This window comes from Ceratosolen solmsi, unplaced genomic scaffold (assembly GCF_000503995.2).
Source record: "Ceratosolen solmsi marchali unplaced genomic scaffold, CerSol_1.0 scaffold39, whole genome shotgun sequence".
Taxonomy (NCBI): Eukaryota; Metazoa; Arthropoda; class Insecta; order Hymenoptera; family Agaonidae; genus Ceratosolen; species Ceratosolen solmsi.
In genome coordinates this window covers 1,856,119-1,875,711 of record NW_011948433.1, presented here as the reverse complement: position 1 = coordinate 1,875,711, position 19,593 = coordinate 1,856,119, and the positions used below count along the sequence as shown (strand labels likewise).

The 19,593-nt window shown below is 44.8% G+C and overlaps 1 protein-coding gene across 1 annotated transcript in view; it reads right to left on the bottom strand.

Annotated features, from left to right (window-relative positions):
- The window catches only part of LOC105364620 (pro-neuregulin-3, membrane-bound isoform), a 34,989-nt gene extending 15,743 nt beyond the window's left edge, over positions 1-19,246 (bottom strand). Inside the window, exon 1 of the mRNA XM_011502599.1 lies at positions 19,103-19,246. Coding sequence (XP_011500901.1) covers positions 19,103-19,181 — 79 coding nt within the window. The 5' untranslated portion in view covers positions 19,182-19,246. The remainder of the gene's footprint in view (positions 1-19,102) is intronic.
- Positions 19,247-19,593: the final 347 nt, after the last annotated feature.

Genomic DNA, 19,593 nt, shown 5'->3' with positions numbered 1-19,593 from the left:
GCGCGGGAGAGAGAGAGAGAGAGAGAGAGAGAGAGAGAGATAGAGAGAGAGAGAGAGAGAGAGAGAGAGAGAGAGAGATCCGGGGCACCGAGTCCTCCTCATTGTTGGCCCCTTGTATCGCGCGATCGTTTCCTTTCTCGCTCTCGCGTTCATTTTGCCGAATCGATTGGCGGAGCGCCGCCACGTATCGCAGCAGCCTCCGGTCGCTTCCTTTCATGGGTCGCGACGTTTTTCTCTCGTTTCGATGCTTTTCTCATATACCCCCTACCCCTCCCAACCCATCGAAATCTCTCTCACTACCTATCCTCTACCCCCTCTCGTTCCCCACCCCTTTATTTATCCCGCTCGCCATGCGACGACCCTGACAATTTCAATTCCAATGATTTATATATGTGGCAACAAAGAGCGCGGGTTATTGGACGACCGATGAGCCACGATGAAATTCAAGCCTCCAACTTTCCCAGCAACGTCGATGCACGCATCAATCGTACGGTTGGTTGGTTGGCCGTACGGCTGGTCGATCGGTCGGTCGATCGATTTGTCGGGGGTGGGGATTTTATTGTCATTTTGACAGGTGACCCATTTCCATGTGTGCATGTCTCGCGATTGGGTATGTGGGTGTGCGCCAGTGGCAATCAGTCCAAGATCGTGCGCGAAGGTGAAGGTAAGCTCCGTCCGTGATATAGCCTACGTGAGTTACTCGATCGCAAGACTTCGGATGGTATATTCACCGCCACTTGCCACTTGCCACTTGCTACTTTGCACTTGGCATTTCGTGCAAACATCAAGACCCCGTAGGTCTTAAGATTTCAACATGATCGTCTTCTAACACTCTATTCCATCGTTTCCCATCTCCAATAATTATATAAGATTACATACCAAATGGCTCAATAAAATATGATTGATCCAAGGAACTTTATATCGACAATATATAAAATACATCGTGGATTAGCATCTCTAATAGGTTTCTCCGAAAGCGTCATTTTCTTTTTTGTTCGCCGTCTAAAATACGATGTTGCGATTCTCTCACACTAACAACACGCGCTCGCGAGGACATGACAAGCCTAGTAAAAAGTAGTTTATACGAATTTTGATAATTTTTCACGAAGGATTGCAACAATTATCCGATTTTCATCAAACTTTATCAGACTTTTCCTACGAATTTCTATTGAGTTGAATGTAGCTCAAGTCGCATAAAGTTACTCTAATAGGATTATACTTGTTTATCTATAATTCCCGGGGATAATACGACCGAGAAACTAAATTAACATTTGAGATTATTTTTTATTTAAGCCTTAAGTTCATTATGCAGACTAAAGATGACAATAATGAATGGAAAACGTGTAATCTAAAATTTAGGTTAGCGGTCGAATTTGTAAGATCAATAATAGAATAGAGAGATGACACGTCATCTGGAAAGATAAAATGAATCGCTTTCGCTGAGGAAGGCCGATGCTCTCGTGAGAATTTTCTTGAAAAGTGCCAATAATTTGTCCCGACAAGAGCCGTGATACATGACAGGCAGTATCAAAAGCTCCACTAAACCGTGATGCCATTCTTATACTACGGAATCCCCAAATGATGAATAACAACGGCTTGAGATCGGCCAATCCGCCATTAAACGCGGACTCTCATCCGAGTCGATAATATCGCGCGAGTGCCATTGTGATCCCGAGCGCAGTTTATAATCGTCGGTGTAAGAGTGTCGGCGGAGGAAGAGCTGCCGCCATCGTCGCCATCGCCGTCTCGGAGCACTCGTGCCGCCCCCGTAATAACCTTGCGCAGGTCCGCGAGCGGTGGCCTATCGATTGCCGCTGCTGCGGCCAACTCGAAATGGATATGGAAGCCCGAGGAATGTCGGAATTTTGTGGGAGTCGCGCGCGCGCGCGCGCGCGCGTGCCTCTCCGCCGGGGGCCGCGCAAAATTTCACATGGCCGCAAGTGTTGGGTTACCGGCTCCTGGGTGTCCCCCGTGCAGGCACGTACTCCGGTGATTCGATAGTCTCTACTCGCGGCCCCTTGGCCGCTGTCGCCGTATCGCCACCCACAGGGCGGAAACGTTCCGCGATAGCACCGTTTCCCCGCGACGTGCCTCCCCGAGCCCAGGACTCCCCATGTGACCACCCGCCGGCATCATTTTTCCCCTGTCCCCTTACCCCCCGCCATTACTCCTCTCTTGATCGTACTTCACGATATCATCGCTTACGAGAGAGCGGGCGCTCCCTTCTACCTTACGGGGGCAGCTTTTTTGTTCTTCGCGAGCGAGCTCTGCCGCATTGCAGCGAGGACTCGCGATAATTTTCGAAGGGCAATCGATTTTTTACTCGGCTCTATTGTCAAAACTGGATGGAATCGATGCTTTCTTCGAGCCTAGCGATTGTTCGACTTTCTTTCTCAAAGCCCGTCCGTCGAGCAATCAGGATGGATCAGGAAGGAGATCGAATGCCGCGATAGGGCCTCCAAAATGGAATTTAATCGTTTTGTAATTCACGGTAGTGCTTAATGATTTCTACGCAACCTTCTCGTTTCATAAAAAAAAATGTGTGTTAAGGCCGGATGCGCAATACGTTTGTTTAATTGACGCGTGCTAAGACGTCTACCTGCGCATTTTTCAATTATTAATAAGCCTTTGTGAGGCGAAGTGCACCGACGACTAATTTAGAAACGCTCTCAAGTTTGTCCTTTACCTTGGCGCAATTCACAACCTTTGAAGTGCCTTTCCCGCATGAAAATCAATGCGACTGACGCTTAAAAATATGTTCCATCGTAGTGCTGCTGTTAGCCCTCATTCTGCATAACACAAATGCATCGATACGTTGCGATAGCGACGAGAGGAAGAGCACTCTCCATGCATACCAATTGATTGACTTAAATGAAATTGCACTTAAAAAAAATTTAATTCGACGTACAAAAAAAAACAAAAAAAAAAAAACAAAAAACAAACAAAAAAAAAAGAAAAAAAAGAAAGAGAGTAAGACATGCACGAAAAAAAGTGGAGCGAAAGAAAAAAATAAAGATAAAGAAACAGCGTAGGGAATGGGATGGGGGGGGGGCTCGGTGGTAACCGCAGCCTTTAATAAGTACTGGTATATTTTCGTTCGAATCAGGTCCTGGTCTCAATCAGCGCTAACGTCCAGGCGGCTTAAGCGACCATTAAACATTTCTGCCAAGCTAAATGGAAACAATCATCCCACCGCGACCTCCAAACGAGATTTCCAAAGATCCTCACCAGCCCTATACAAGAACTCGTAAACTTTGACACGTAATTCACATTTCAACGCGGACTCCCTCCGACCACTGCTTAACCTCTCCCGCATCCATGCTCCAGGGAGCAAAAGAAACAAAACAAAAAAAATAAAATAAAATAAAAAAGGAAAAAAAAGAAAGAGAAAAAACGAGAGCACCGCAACAAAAAAAAAGTAGAACCCCGACTGCGAGGGTGGGAGGGAGAGGAGAGAGCGAAGAGGGACGAAGGCCCAAGCGTATCTTTCAGGAAGGAAGGAAGGGCAAAGAGTCAGAGGGGGTGGCGGTGTGGCAGCGGCGGTGGTCGTTTCCTCGTGAAACACCTGGCTTCACTCGTTCCGTCCTGCTCTTTTGTCCGCTTACCTCATGACTGACTCCCTCTTCTCTCATCTCATCCGCTGCCGCCGCCGTCGCCACTCTCTCCTCTCTCCCCCCGCTCCCTTATTCTTCCATTCGCTCGGTCATATTATATATCCACGGCGCGCGCTCGTTCACCATCGTCTATCTTCCTCTCGTTTCTCCGGGCAACGCGCGCCGCGGAACGTCCTCATTAACCGCTTGGCTTTGGCCGCCTCCTCCTCCTCCTCCTCCTCCTCCTCCTCCTCCTCCTTCTCCTCCTTCTCCTCCTCCACCTCCTACTTTTGCGCCTTCGCCTCACCCCGCGATCCTTTCCTCGTCTGCTGGCTTTTGGTGACTCGGCGGCGGCGGCAGCGGCAAGTCTTCACCGCCAGGTCCTTATAATCCCGTGAAAGAGAGAGAAGACCGAGTGAGAGTGAGAGTGAATGAGAGACGCCAGAAAGGGACCAAGACCGCACAGCGAGAGAGAGTGGTTATGCTGTTAAAACTGTGGGCCACCCCTCCCAGAAAACTCAGCGCCGAGCGATTGATAAAAAACAAACGAGAGGAGAAAAAACACACACAGAGTGCCGAATTACAGACTAGAGGAATCGCCAGAATTGCCGAAGATGACCGGTGTAACGAGGAACAACAGCCGCTTTTTATATCTAGTGAATAGCCTGACGTCCATACCAGGCAGCAAATACACCATAATTTCCACGTGAAGATGCCTAGGAACGTCTTGATTTCCCGAACTGTCAACACACACGCGCGCGCGCACTGCACCGCGTTATCAGTGGCGAAAAAAGCCGAGCTTCGGCATTTGATTTCGCGGCTACAACTGGTGCCCCGACTCCTTAAAGCTCGTACGTTATGAAAATCAGGACACCCGATTACGGCAGGCGGCTATTTCGATCGTGGGCCATCGGCCTCCGTGACGCCGCTCCACCGGGTCTTTTACGGCTCTCGCATGCAGTCGGCCGTGCGGCTCCTCGTAAATCACCCGGGTCCTATCTGGCAGTGGTCGCGTGAGGACCGGGGATGGAAGCGTCGGGGAAGAGGGTCAAGAAAAAGAAATGCGGCTCTCGCGTGTTGACAAAATAAGTGGATATACCTATATATACGCTCAATTTTTCACCCTGGCACGGACATGTATCCCCTCCTCCCTCCCCCTCTAACTACTCCACGGCTCTTATCGCTCGTGGAAATCTATCCTCTTAATTCTGATTCTACGTAACGGCTGGCGCTGCCTCTTCCTTTAACGCAGTTGCGCCGATAAATTCCTAATTGACTTGAAGCGGATCATTTCTTCTTTTACGCTATCTTATCTGCTGCATCGTGGCTCCCGCTTTCTTTACATGCAGGAAGAAAGCCTCGAGAGCGCGCTAACGAGCTTTTTTGACGCTTCGCGCTACGGATGCACCTGTTATTATTACATCGGACTGCGCGCAAACGCTGTCCACTTTACTACGATAGTTAGGCAAGATGAATTGTAGGTAAGAATGCGCAGGCCTTGCAATAATCACACAAGCAGATTTTCTATTTTCGAAAGCTCGTGCACGATAACACCGCCGTTGTGCGATGACACGCATTTAAACTTCTGGAATACACACGAATATAGAAAAAACTCGGTCTCTTATCCCCCTCCCCTCCAACCCCTCCACACCAACGTTCTCACTCCATTAGTCCTCACCGCCATTTCTCTCTCACTCTTTTTTTTTTTGGCTCGCAGAAATTCGTACCCACGAGCACGGGCCCCGTTTCTTCATTCTTGTTTCGACAATTTGGGCAGAGTATATATATTGGCTTTAAATTCTTGGTTGCGCTGTTACGTGAGGCGAGCAGATCTTAAAGGATCAAGCGTGAAATTTGGTGTAAAGATGGGTCGATTGTGCTACGTTAGAAATCTTCGTGCCAGAGTCACAAGATTTTAGCGTGAAATTTAAGTGATTTTTACCTAGCGAAGGTCATTCCTGTGACTTTATTACCCAACTCCCCTGGATTCTTCGGACAAAACCCAATGTCTCACGATTATCCGTAAATTTAACGGTGGCTTTTAACCGAGTCCGAGTGCATTTTCACAGTTACGTATTGTTAGTAGCGAATATACGTGTCAATGCTGACAAAATACTTTTTAAAGCGTTTGAATTGATTTAATAACTTTATCCGTGTAGTTAAGAATATGTATCGGTGACGTGATCAGTTGGATTTTAACAATTGCATCGTTCATTCCCACTAGACTCAACGTAAGATATAGAATAATCATTATTTTACTCCTGCTATTTATTGTTGAAAATAAATTTATGACGAGTCGGGAAGCTTGTAACTCGAAAAAAATGAAAAAACATTCAAAATACTACCTTGTACTAATGCTCGACAAATATTTAAATCGAGCGAATCATGAATTTTACAGCAGATGTACGCTGAGACATTTTAATCTTTATTTAAATTATGAATAAAATTTGAATATCTAAATTCACAGGACTAATTATCTCGTAATGGAATTAAAAATTATTTTAAAAATAGGCTTACATACGATTTTACATTCTGTCTTGAGATTTTTATTTAATATTTTTCTTAATTAAAAGGTAAAGGCCGTACACGATGTTACAAAATATATTCATAGCGGAATAGAGCTCGAGCAGTAATTAAAATAAACAATGAAATATTATTATAATTGTGAAATTATTAATTCCCTAGTTTTAGATAGATTCAGTATTTTATGTTTAAAAATAGCTCGTCCATTCCTTTTATATATATTGTTGAAAATATGACATATCGTTGAAAATGATTTGCAAAAAAAAAAAAAAAAAAAAAGAAAAAAAAAAATAAAGTAAAATATCTAGTGCAAATTCTTCGATCGTTAAGTTTCAGAATGCTTGCCTTATTAAAGACAAAAAAACTTAACACAGTAATAAATATAGTAAAAGGGAATACGATCACAGTCACATGTTCGAAGCTCATTAATATGAATTTCAACTGCATTACAGAAACGTACATTAATTATAAAATGAATATTAAAAAATATATATTGTGTATGCGCGCAATTACTTTCCTGATTATTTTAAGAGTCGTCGTACTGCTTAATGTGCTCGTTAAATATCTCCTTTTAATTAATATAATTTGAGCGTTAAACGATCATATTTTCTTTAATGTTGAGTAGATTAAAGATTTTCGTCGGAGAACATGAAATGATATTGTGGTAGGAATGATAATGCCAGCTCTTAGATAACAATCAGGTTTCTTTAAAATTTCGTCTCGTTTGCATTTAATTCCGAGAAAACGTACATTACGTTGATAGCCTTAAGTGCACAGTTTATAGTTGCATGTCTTTCTCTTTTTTTCCTCTTCTTTTCCATTCCTCTCTCATTTTATTAATCCGGCAAGAGTATGTCTAACAGAGCGCTCGAATGTTCAAAATTAAGAGTCATTCTTACATTTCAGGGAATCGATCCGATCACTCGTGTTGCTCGTAGCGACGCCTTGCATACCAATTCGTTCGACTTATAAAGGTGAAGAAAAGTGTAGATATATTTTCCTCACGGACGTCAAAACATCGTTTCTGATCGTAAAATGTCCTCGAGATCAGACACTTTCCCCAAGGTAAGAGGGAAAATAAAAAAAAAAATTGGCCGTCCGTGCGGGAAAGCACGGGGCCGTTGGCTTGTCGCAAGAGAAGAAAGAGTCATCTCCGGACGAGGAGACGTAATGGATAGAGACAGAGGCAGATAGATAGATAGTGAGATTGAGAAAGCAGCTCGATGAGGACAGGAAAAATGCCAGATTATTTGTCATCGGGCACCGTCGATCGATATCAGTCGCGCCCGTAGACGAGTGTGTATATGGAGGGCGAAAAGGGCGAAACAAGGGTCCGTCCGACTCTCGTCAATTGTCTCTCTCTCTCTCTCTCTATCTCTCTCTCTCTCTCTCTCTCTCTCTTCCTCCCTCCCCCCCCTCTCTCTCTCAATTTCCGCAAACTTAATTCTTGAAGCTGACACGTCACCTTTCCATTGTAAGCCGTACGGCACCGGACGTTTCATCCTCTTCCCCTGGTTGCGGGGGATTTTCGCCAATGGGCTTACGATTAGGTGCTCTCGGGCGCGAATATCCGAAGGGTCGGAACTCGAGTTGCGATACTCGCTGACGAACGATGGTTAATCTCCTCGAGTGCACTCTGTGGGAGTTGTCGGTTCCGGTCGAGTGCGAGTCCGAGATTGGGGGAGAGTCGCGCAGCCGTAGCCACCGACCTCGAATAATGGGGCAGAGCCAAAATGTCGGGGAACAGGCGCTGCTTAATTGCAAAGCGGCGCGAGCTTAATTAACATGCGAGAGCGAAGGAATGCTTCGGCTGTATTCCAAACTACAAGCGATGATACCATCATCGTCAAGCGCGCCCAAACGGCCAGTGAACGGAGTCCGCGAAACGAGAATGAGGTAAACTGTCACGGAGAATTGGAAAATATCGCTCTCCACGTTGTCTTTGACTGACGTTGAGGAAAAGCGAACATGGGCCCCCGGAGGTAATGGGTCGGCTCCCATTAAAATCCAGGCTTTGATGGCGATTCGTAAAAGCGAGAATTGTGATTTCGCGAAATGCACGCGAAAAGCCAATGAGGGGGACTCGTAACCCGGAAATTTCTTATGCTTTTATAATGTTTTTAATGGGAGTCGGCCGTTACAAGGGAAGATATCCAAAATCGGGCCGATAATGCTGCAAGTGACATCTAGAAAGAGATGCAATGATTGCACGATTCTAATTTGTCTACGCGACGGGAGGTTTGAGCGATCCTCGGCGTTACCATCGCCTGCTGTGGGTCACAACTAGGACCAATTATTGAAAGTATGAGGATTGTCACGATTGTCACGATTCTCTTAGAGAACAAACAAAATGGGAAAGGCAACTCGGTCATTACATTCGTAAACGCGTGTAAAATAACCATTTAGGGTATCGTCGCTGCAATCGACGAATCGTCGTCCAGAATACGCTGTGGTTGGCTAAGCTACGATTACGTTTTTCAACCTATGTCCGGCTTGAAAAGAGGAAGAAAGATGAAGAAGAATTAGAAGAAATGGCGCACGAACGACACGCGAGTGCCTAGAATTTTCGAGCGCTCTATTTCTTTGACGTTTTTTGCGCCGCTCACGCGAGAGCCTCGCTATCGAGCCAATGAATTTCCATCCCGTTGTCGCTCCCTCTCGTGCACAAGAAACACCGAGAGGGAGGTGGACGATTAGCACGTACCGCCCCGTGTGTTCAGCTCTGTGGCTCTATTGCCTCATGCCCTCCTTTTTCTTTTTCATTTTCATTTTTCGGATTCCAGAGTTGGGGCCCCCGTGCCGGATAAGGGAACGAATCGCGGCTTCCATACGCCTGCAATAGAGTGAGGGTAGCGGCTCGTCCGATTGGCGGGGGGGGGGGGGGGGGGGGGGGGGGGGGGGGGGGGGGGGGGGGGGGGGGGGGGGGGGGGGGGGGGGGGGGGGGGGGGGGGGGGGGGGGGGGGGGGGGGGGGGGGGGGGGGGGGGGGGGGGGGGGGGGGGGGGGGGGGGGGGGGGGGGGGGGGGGGGGGGGGGGGGGGGGGGGGGGGGGGGGGGGGGGGGGGGGGGGGGGGGGGGGGGGGGGGGGGGGGGGGGGGGGGGGGGGGGGGGGGGGGGGGGGGGGGGGGGGGGGGGGGGGGGGGGGGGGGGGGGGGGGGGGGGGGGGGGGGGGGGGGGGGGGGGGGGGGGGGGGGGGGGGGGGGGGGGGGGGGGGGGGGGGGGGGGGGGGGGGGGGGGGGGGGGGGGGGGGGGGGGGGGGGGGGGGGGGGGGGGGGGGGGGGGGGGGGGGGGGGGGGGGGGGGGGGGGGGGGGGGGGGGGGGGGGGGGGGGGGGGGGGGGGGGGGGGGGGGGGGGGGGGGGGGGGGGGGGGGGGGGGGGGGGGGGGGGGGGGGGGGGGGGTAGTAGTAGTAGTAGTGTTTTGGAGTCGAGGAAGTCAGGGGTAGCTTCTGTATAGAGTTGGGCGTAATTGCTCGCGTAGGTTTCCTCGAAGGCGTTAAATATAGAAGCCGGGCGACGTGCCTTTTCTCAACTGTCGACTCACTCTATTAAAATTGGCCAAATTCTCATGGTGGCGACGGCGAATGCCAACGTCCCGCGAGGAAAGCCCCGCCGCCGCCGCCGCCGCCACGGCCTCCGTCGCCGCCGTCGCCGCCGCTGGACGTGCTCCTAAATTCGCCCGAGTGCTTTGACGGAATCGCGGCGGCACTTTGTTGAGAGTCGAGGTTCGTGGAATTTCCAGCGCGCCTACAACATGGCCACATTGGGCTTTCACATTCGATATTTCAGCGGCGCGCGAAGCTGACGTAGATACCGATCCCGTCGCTTCCCTAAAACGTACGAGCGATTCGACTGCGTCGCCGACGACGACGTCCACATGAAATTGACAGCCCGCTCATTACGTTACGTATGAATGGGAGTGGAGGCTCGACGAATCGGATTATGAAGCTCTCGCACGGGCCTTCTGGTGCATGGTGAGCTGCGTCTCGTTTATGCAGTTGGCAATTGAAAAGGCCGAAAGTGAAAAATACCGTATAAAGGAGACGCCCAGTGAATTATCGACCGGGGCGAAAAAGCGTCAATGTTAATGCGATAATTGGGACGATTTACACGGGGCCCTGACTGCATCACGCGAATCCTAACCGTCGGCTGGCTCGTCGTCACGCGCCCCGGATTCATCCCTTGGGGATTCGCCACCGCTGTTCCCGTTCGCAAACAATAACCGGTCCGAGAACAATGACCCGACGAGGCGGTGAGAGGGCGGGAAAGAAAATAGGAACCTGCCGAAACCTGTCGCTCGCTTGGTCGCGTGCGCTCGCTATAGGAAAGCGCGAGTGCCGTGGGAAAAGGCCGCCGCCCATGTCGGTAGCGTCGCGGCGGTGAAATCGGGCCCGGCCTTGAGGCCTTCGTACCTCCGTGCCTCCTCGCGCGGTCCCGGGGATTTCGCGCGTCGCCCGCAAGAGGACCGCGAGGTTGGGCGCCCGCTCGTAACGGTACCCATTGTTGCGGCGCCGCGACAATCCCACGGAAGAGCCGGCCCAGAGAGAGCAGAGGAGAGGTAAGAAAAGAGGGAGGGTGGGAGAGAGAGAGAGAGAGAGAGAGAGAGAGAGAGAGAGAGATGGGACCGAGGCGCGCCGTCTTTTTACGAGGAAAAAAAGAGGCCGACGCGCCGGCGCCGTCGTAGCGCGAGCGGCCAACCTCGCCTCCGCCCCCGTGACGGCCCACCCAGGCTACGCTTTTTGGGCGCCGCCACCGCCGTCGCCGTCGCGAACGATCTTCCGATAATATCACCTCGCGCGATACCGGCGCTTCTATCTACTCTTGTCCGCTTCCTCCCTCCCTCCCAGCATTAAGCTTCGTCGATGACGTCACGTGCTGCGACAACGTCGTTGGAAGACTGCGGTTTTCTTTTCGCACGATCCCCGTTACGTCTTTCTACCGGTCATCCTTGATGCCCTATACATTAGCGCCCGGGTGACCTTTCGCCACTGCCGTGCGAGATGATTTACTCCGACCATCATGTATAAAGGAAGCGAGAGCCTTTTGGCATGGAACTTACAACTCACTTCTTTTGAACGTTCATAGAGACGTTGCTACTGGTGTTGTCGTTGGTAATGCCGACGTCGACGACGACAACAATGACAACGGCAATGACAACGACGATATACGCGAGCGTTATTGACTACTCCCGATCCCTTAGTGCGTTGTTGGAGATACAGTTAGGCTTTGGAATTGGGTTAAGTTTGTACAATCTGCTTCTCCTCGTGAATTACGGTAATTCGACGTTGAAAATTTTATCTACTGTGTCAATTAGGCACACGCAATATTTGGTGTACGAATGTAAACCAATGCTGTCCCGGAATTCAGGAACTTTTTATCGCAATGGCGTAGAGCACAACGAATTGATGATTCACTTTGAATTCTCGAGTGACTTGCGATTAGACGTTATGCCTTTAAATGGAGCTGCTATTTTTAAGAACATTGATTGCTTTTTTCTAAATTGCTTTTCTTGATAAAGCCCGAATCTTTGATGTTGTAGATAATTTCGGTAAAGTGCTGGTCGAATAATTTTCCATTTTCTATATTTAAGGATATTTTATTCTTTTCGAAAACATTAAAATACCTCGAAAAAGAGATTACATTCTACGATCATATCTGCCGCTTGTATTTACGATAACATTATTTTTTTTAAATCCGACTGATTATTGTACGTACGTGCAAGGCCTGCGAGCAAATGCCTTTCTTTGTCGATTGTCTCTATATTATTTATTATTTTTATAAATGAATCACACTAATGCGCAATTATTTTTATAAACATTTATCATTAAATATCTTCACGCGAACAGCCAATAGAAGCATATTCAATTCTATTCTTTATATTATTTATTGTAGCTTTGCGATTGTAGTAAAAATTGTACCTAATTTTTGCATTTCAAACATATTTTATTACTCTTGTTCGTATCTATATTTTTTTCGGAATATAATGTGAATACTTTATATATATATATATATATATATCAATTATTTTATAAAATATTTTTTATAAAATATCACGATTCGACACAGATATCTCACATTTATAAAAGATAAATTGCGTAGTGGTGATAAATTTTATAAATCAAACGTGGACAAGATCCGTTCTTCTCGGCTAATCGATAAATTATTATTGTGAACGTTCGCTGATAATATTAAGGCCATTAATCTCAAACAATATTATATCTTAGGTGGAAGCTTTAATTTAGATGCTGAAAAATTTCATTATAATAAACAATGACGTGAGAGTGTGCTTAGCTAAGCTCATTCGAATGTAGCATGAAACTCGAATTTCTACGCTTATAGAAAAAGGAAATACGTTTCGCTGTTTCGGTTATAACATTTTCCGTTGTTCCATTCGTGGAATGGAAGGAGGGAGTCATTACGTAGATGAAACCTAGAAAACGAGAAAATTAAGATTTTTCTGTTAACGCGAAACAAATAGCCGATGATTTCTTCATGTTCTGCATCTTCACAATTTTTGATTGATAAGAATGGACTTGGGTACCAATCGACTTGAAAGGTGATTAAAATCCAAGACTTTGGCTTGATAAAAGCCTATCAGCCCAACCTTTAAATGGGCCAGAGCAAGCAAGTAATAGCGAATTCCGCGTTAACTAGATAACACTCCGATGAAAAAGTCTATTCGATTAAAGAGCATATGTGAAGCTATGGAGAAAAAAAGAAGGAAAGGTTTCCAAAGTCACGGCGCACCTTCAAGGTTCCCGAGCCATTAATGAAGATACCGACGTACCCCGAGTGAAAAACAGACAGAGCGGCGTTTATTTCGGTGTCAAGCGGCTTACATCCGCGGTGGATGCGCAAGAAGACGGCAAATCGCGCGAAAAAGCAATGGAGCTGCAGTTCCATCTTCAACGAAAATACATTTTGTCGCGATGCATCAACGCCGCGTTGCAACCTATACTCCATAGTACGATAGCTATTTCCGTTAGACGGACAACAAAAATACAGAGGGTTCAAAAAGTGATGAAAAAAAGCAGGGGATAAGGCTGTAACAAATAAATGGCGGGCGGAGGGTAAAGGGGCCGTGAAAACGATGGAAAGGGAGATAGAAAGGAAAAGATAGAGATAGGTATAGTAGAGAGACAGTAAGATTGAGAGAGAGATTGTGGGAGAGAGGGGGGGGGGAGAAAAAAATTACCGAGACACACGATGGACGAGAGGAAAGACGCGAGAAGGAAGAGAAGAGAAGAGAAGAAGCCTCGGCCTCGTCTGCCGCGCTAAAGATAAAGTGTCTGCGCCATCGCCGCCGCTACAGTCGCGCTAAAGCGAGACAGAACGACAAAACTTCCCGGAGTCTCGCAAAATCACTATGGTCTGTAAATTCCGATCACTTCTTCCTCTCTCCCCCTCCTACTACCTCCTTTGCCACCACCCAATAACGTCACTTTTGTTCTCACACGGAGCTTTCTCCTTTTCGGCGCGAATTCGCGAGGGGATTGTCGGCTGCGCGGAATAAATTAAAAAATCCCCGGAGAGCGCCCAAGGGGTATATTAAGTGCAGCTGATGAATTAACGCCTGACAGCGAATGAATGCCAAGGAGAGTGATTTCGACGCCTCTTTTTTTCTTCTTCGTCCTTCTTCGTGTTTCCCTCGACTTCGGCCCCGGTCTCTTTCGCCGTAGGAGAGTGACTTTTTAAAATCCGATGACTATCCAAAAACAATCGAGGCATTTTCGATGAACATCCAAATGTTCACTTTGAAAATACATGCTTGATCGTCCATGTGTAACGAACGTTTATCGAACTAATCATTTCCTGACGGCCGATATCGCGAATTTCAACCTATCGTACGACGATCGTCTTTTTAATTGCATTTTCTCGTACATAATGCCATTTTATTGTTTGTGCTATGCGCGAGGTTACGGACGTTGGCTATCGAGGCTGCTTGAAATTCAAATTTCATTATTTTTAATGTACTGAGTAATTTCTTTCCTCGGCAAGCAAGTCGATCAAGTGATATTAAGTTTTGCGCTGCCCCCTACGTTCCGATCGACTTTTCATCTGCTCGAAAACCGAATAACTTTATGGTTGTTGGACTTTTGAAAGGCATAAAATATAAATAAATGAAGAAGCAATGATTTTTATTTTCCAATGTTTCATGAAAGTTCTATTCCTTATAACTTAATTACTTCAAAATAAGTAGTTACATATTTACGGCTCACCTTACCCGTATAATTGATGCATCTAGAGAAACTAACTTTCTCTCTCTGTCTCGCTTTAGAGATCAAGATTGATTATATTTACACACTGAGTATTTCAGTAGTAAATTCGCCAGTAAATTCGTCATTTTATTTAAAAGATCACTCGAATATTTTATCGAAACTTACTTGAGCTAATTGAATTTTATAAAATATTTCTATTAATAATAGACATATTTTGCTATTCCCGAGGAGAACTGAGTCGTTATGATTTAACTGCTAATAGTAATATTTCACGAATGTATAGAATTAGAATGTATAGATGTATATATATAAATGAATAGAATGTATAGAATGTGTAGAATTACGCAGATGTTAAAAATAATTAATTTAATTCTCGTTTGATTTTTGCATTTTAAAGGTTGTAATAGCCTTACTGAAATTAGACATATTTTTTTCTAAAAATTTCTAAAAATATACCCCCCCCCCAAACACCACACCACACCACACCTACCACACCACATTTCGTTCTAATCCATTGTATTCGTTACATTTTCATCTATTCTTATTGAACGAAAATCAGAAAATTAATAAACGATAAATAATATACTAAAGAAATTTTATGTTAATTGCCAATTACGTTAATATTTTTAGACAGCTATAGGAAAATTATTTTGCTCGATTTCTTATAAATTCATATTAATCAACTAGATAATTAAATCTATATGCAAATATTTTATAATAAATTTCATAAAACGTAAGATAATCACTAGCTACTAAGTCATATATATTAAATGCACGTATCGATCATTTTCCGACAAAATTTTTAATAATGATTTCATTATTTTATAACAGCAATTTCATGTTAAAACTTGATATAAAATTATATCGATCGCAAAAATATTCTTACATGTAATTCTAAATTGGTAAATAAATCATATAATCACGTGTCGTATTATCGTAATTTTTATAATAAATTTCACTATACCGATATATTTCCAATATAAATAATATTTAAATAATTTATTCAACAATATAGTCCTCTTACTTAAACCTTATTGCAAGCAAAATAAATATCCTACAAATTCTTGAGATCACAAGAAAAATGGAAATTATATTCAAATATTAAAAAAAAAAAGTCCTGGATAGATTAGTTAAAACTTGTTTTAACTTACACTCTTATTCTTATGACTCATTACAAAATTATTACGCACTATTGTTGCATTAAATGAAAATTATGTCATCTTGTGAATCAAATAGCTCATTATGTTAAAATGTTTCCAATAAACCATTAAGTTAACTTATTGTAGCAATTGCCACATTTCTTTTTGCTATTTAATATTATATAATCAGTATTATACTAAAGTATCACTATATACAATACTTATTGTATTGAGAAGGAAGCGGAAGAGTTTTTTTTTTCATTCTTTTTTAAACATTTTGTTATTTCTATAGCAACGAATAGAATTGACTCAGCAAGTAATGTCGCGATTGATTCAATAAAAGATAGGATATTCTGATATCTAGTGTCGTTTGTTTTATGTTAATAATACTTATTGCTCTTATTTCTTTTTTCTTTTTCTTTTTTTTTTTTGCTGATAAATTATGGTAGAAGCCATAAATTTCAAAATCTTGTTCATACCTTTGGCGTGTAATTCTATTTGACAGAGAGTATAGAGAACATACATTACGAAAATGCAAAAAATTTGCCAACGAATGAATTATGTATTATTAATTTTGCTACTAATTTTCTCTCGTATGATTTTTATTTGAAGATATTGAATTTAACGTCTCATTATCATAATTGGAAATTGTTAATTTAATGAAGTAATAAACAGTATAATGAGATGCACTTGACTGAGTTTGAATAAGAATATGTATCATTATTTTATGTAAGAGATCTCCAATACTAAAATACTAGAAGCTTATTAGGATATTAGTGATTATTCATAAAATTTCGCAAAACTTGATGTTTCATTCATTAAAGGAAACGCTGAATATCATTTGGCTTTAGATAATATATAATGCGATCGATATCAATTAAATTACCATTTAAAGCAAAACATTCATTATAAATTATAAAATTTATACCAAAAACAAACACATTTATTGGTATTCAGACTATGTGTTCTTATATCTGAATACATTTTACAATTGCAAATGTAAAATAAAAATCAAATAAAAGTACGCATTAATAAAGCTGGTAAAGTGTTTACAACATCAAATAAATGGAAATTAATCATGCTCAATGATTAAAATTATCAATAAAATATGACAAATATCTGCACGAATAATTGAAATTGGAATTAATACTAATTTATTGTGCGCTGTTTATAAACTCAATGAATTGGACATTTAAATGGGAATAGTAATTCTTTGTTTTTAAGATTATTTATAGATAGATTTAGTAATAATTAATAGAACAAGTATTTATTTCATGCTATTGATATGATTAATGGAAAGCATTTGCTAAAGCATTACGTATATTAATATTAGACAATAATAAAATGTATAGAAAGTCGAACGAGCATATACGTGTTGAAGGCCAATTTCTATATATTGGGATAAGAAGTGGATTGAGAATTATTAAAGTAACCTCATTTATACAATAATTATAATTATATTGATGTACTTTTCATAATCATGTACTATACGTGACTCGTAAAATATCATTAAATTATTGTAGAATTTCTATTTGATGAATCTTTTATTGATTTGTTGTTTAACATTATAATTATTTTCTCGTCTTATTATATGGTCTATACATATATATTTATTTAAATTAGAAATTAGAAGTTAATAAAATTATATGTACTTTCAATCATACATCAAGTATACCAAAGAGTTTAATTAAGCGGCAATCGAGAATATTTTAAAACGATGTCAAAACTAATCGAATGAGAATGCGAAAAGTTACACAAGCGCAAGAAATGTATTTCCGACAAGTAAGTGCGCAAACACGAACGAAATCCATCCATTATTGTTCAAAAGTGAATCATTATCCAGCAAAGACAGAGGTAATGTCACGTTATGACGAAATCTATAAAATCTCGTTCCCGAGCCTCTGACGTTCGCTCGGCATCATCATCGGCTAAATCTACAAGGTCGAATGTTGTAGGCAGAAAAGCGAATGGAACGTGCGATAAGGCGGTGGCGGTGGCGGTGGCGGTGACGGTGGCGGTGGCGGTAGCGGCGACTTTGGCGTCGGCTAATCTCATTACTTTTCCCCCACGGCACATCGTTTCCCGTTTCTGGAGCTTGTGTTAGACGCAAAAATATCATTTCACAACCACCACTGACCACAAACATTCTACCCCATCGACTCATTCATTATGCATTATCATCAACACGAAAGAGAGTGAACTGGTTTAGAGGAAAATTCACCCGTAAAGCGGTTTTCCCTTTAGGCAGAGAAATAAAATGATTGCAAACAAGCAGCCAGACAATAGGTGTCACCCTTCTCATTTCGTAGCAAGTGTCGAGCACTTTTTGTCACCAGCTTTAGAGGAGCATTCCGATCGACGACGCTGGACCTTTAGGCTCGGATTTTTAAGCCAATGTACGCTTTCCCGAATATTGACGTACGCGTCCTCCTCTAGAAGAAAAGAGGGGCTAGGGTCGAGAACTGCTGCTGCTGCTGCTGCTGTTCATGCCGCCGATGCCATCGCTGCCACCTAGTCGCCGATTAAGAATTGCACAATAACACACCAGGCGAGTCTCATCCATATTCATGCTCACGGTCCTCCCTTTCGATTTCGTCCGACGATCGCATCTTTTGTCCCCGTCCATGCTCAAACTCATCCTTCGCTCCAATCACCACGACTTTCCTACCATCGGAAAAGCTAATTTCACTTCATCCCCATTTTCATCTCGTATTCCTCCGCTGTCTTATCAGATTCGCGGACACGTGTAGCCGGAAGCGCAATGCGTATCGCGCGCGCTACGAGAAGTGTGTCAAGTGAAAAGCGGCGGGAAGTCGACGAGGCGCGTTCAACCTATTCGAGCGCATATGATTTCGGGATTTGATTCGTTGTTCGGTGCGTAATTGGCAATGAGTGGACGCGACATCCGACTTACTCACTCATCCTCCCTCGATTGGCGGCGAATTTCTGCGTCCAACGACCCAACCCCGTTTCCCTTCGGTCCTCCCTCGTGCCAATACTCGACGAGGGCACATGCTAGACTGCGCGAACGAGCCCCGATCTTTTTCGCACCCTCTTGACGTCGACGAGGGCTTCGCGGTAGAGGCGAGTGCTTATGCGGCAACGAAGTCTAATATCATCGGGTTACTCATTGCTCGATAGCATCTTCATTTGCGAGAAAATGATGCGATAACAAAGGAACGTAAAACGATCGCTCAGGATGTATGGATGTACCAAGGTCAGGAGGAAGCGGGACAAGAATCGTGACACCGCCGTCGCCATGGCGACTTAAAGGGTAAATCCTAGGGAAGGGCGGCCTTCCTAACCTATCATCTAACCTCAAAGAATGAAAGCAGGCGGACTCTGCAGCGAGTGGTAATAGCTGTACGGAGCAATTTCCATACTCGAGTTTACCGTAATTGGGAATAAGAACGGGTGCGCGTGACTTGCCACGGCGCAACTACATCTAAGGATAGTTTTGTAAATGTGCATGTTTGCGGGAATGCGTATTGCGGGCACATGAGCGAGCGAGCGCGCGCGCGCTCGCCCGTACCCGCGCTTGTATGCGTTTCACGTCGCTTATGTCGCCAATGAAGATAGGATGCGTGAGGAAGAGCGCGGAGGGAAGGAGAGCAAGGAAAAAAAGATGGCTAACCTGAGAGTCTAGCGAGGAAGCGCAGCATGCCAGCGGCCGAGGACAAGCAGCGAGTAGTCGCCGTACCGGCGATCGGCATCGGTCGACGTAGTCTTCTCTTCTCTCGTTCTTGTCCTCGTCCTCGTCCTCGTCTTCGTCGTCGTCGTCGTCGTCGTCTTCGTCGCCGTTATCGTTATCGTTATCGTTATCGTTATTGTCGTCGTCGTCGTCGTCGTCGTCGTCGTCGTCGTCGTTGTCGTCGTTGTTGTTGTTCCTCTCCTCTTCCCTCTCCCTCTCCTTCTTGTCTTCTTCTGCTGTCGCTGCTGCTGCTTCTGCTGGCGGAGCAGCAGCGCCTCGACGTGTCGTCGTGCCGCCTCCGCTCGGCCTCTTCCAGGTCGGCGCGGGGCCTCTCCTTGCGGCACTCACGTTGTTTATTGCGTGCTTGGTGTTTGCGTGCGTGTGCGGACGTCTGTCTCTCTCGGTTGTCTATGTTGAGAGGTAGCCACAGCGCA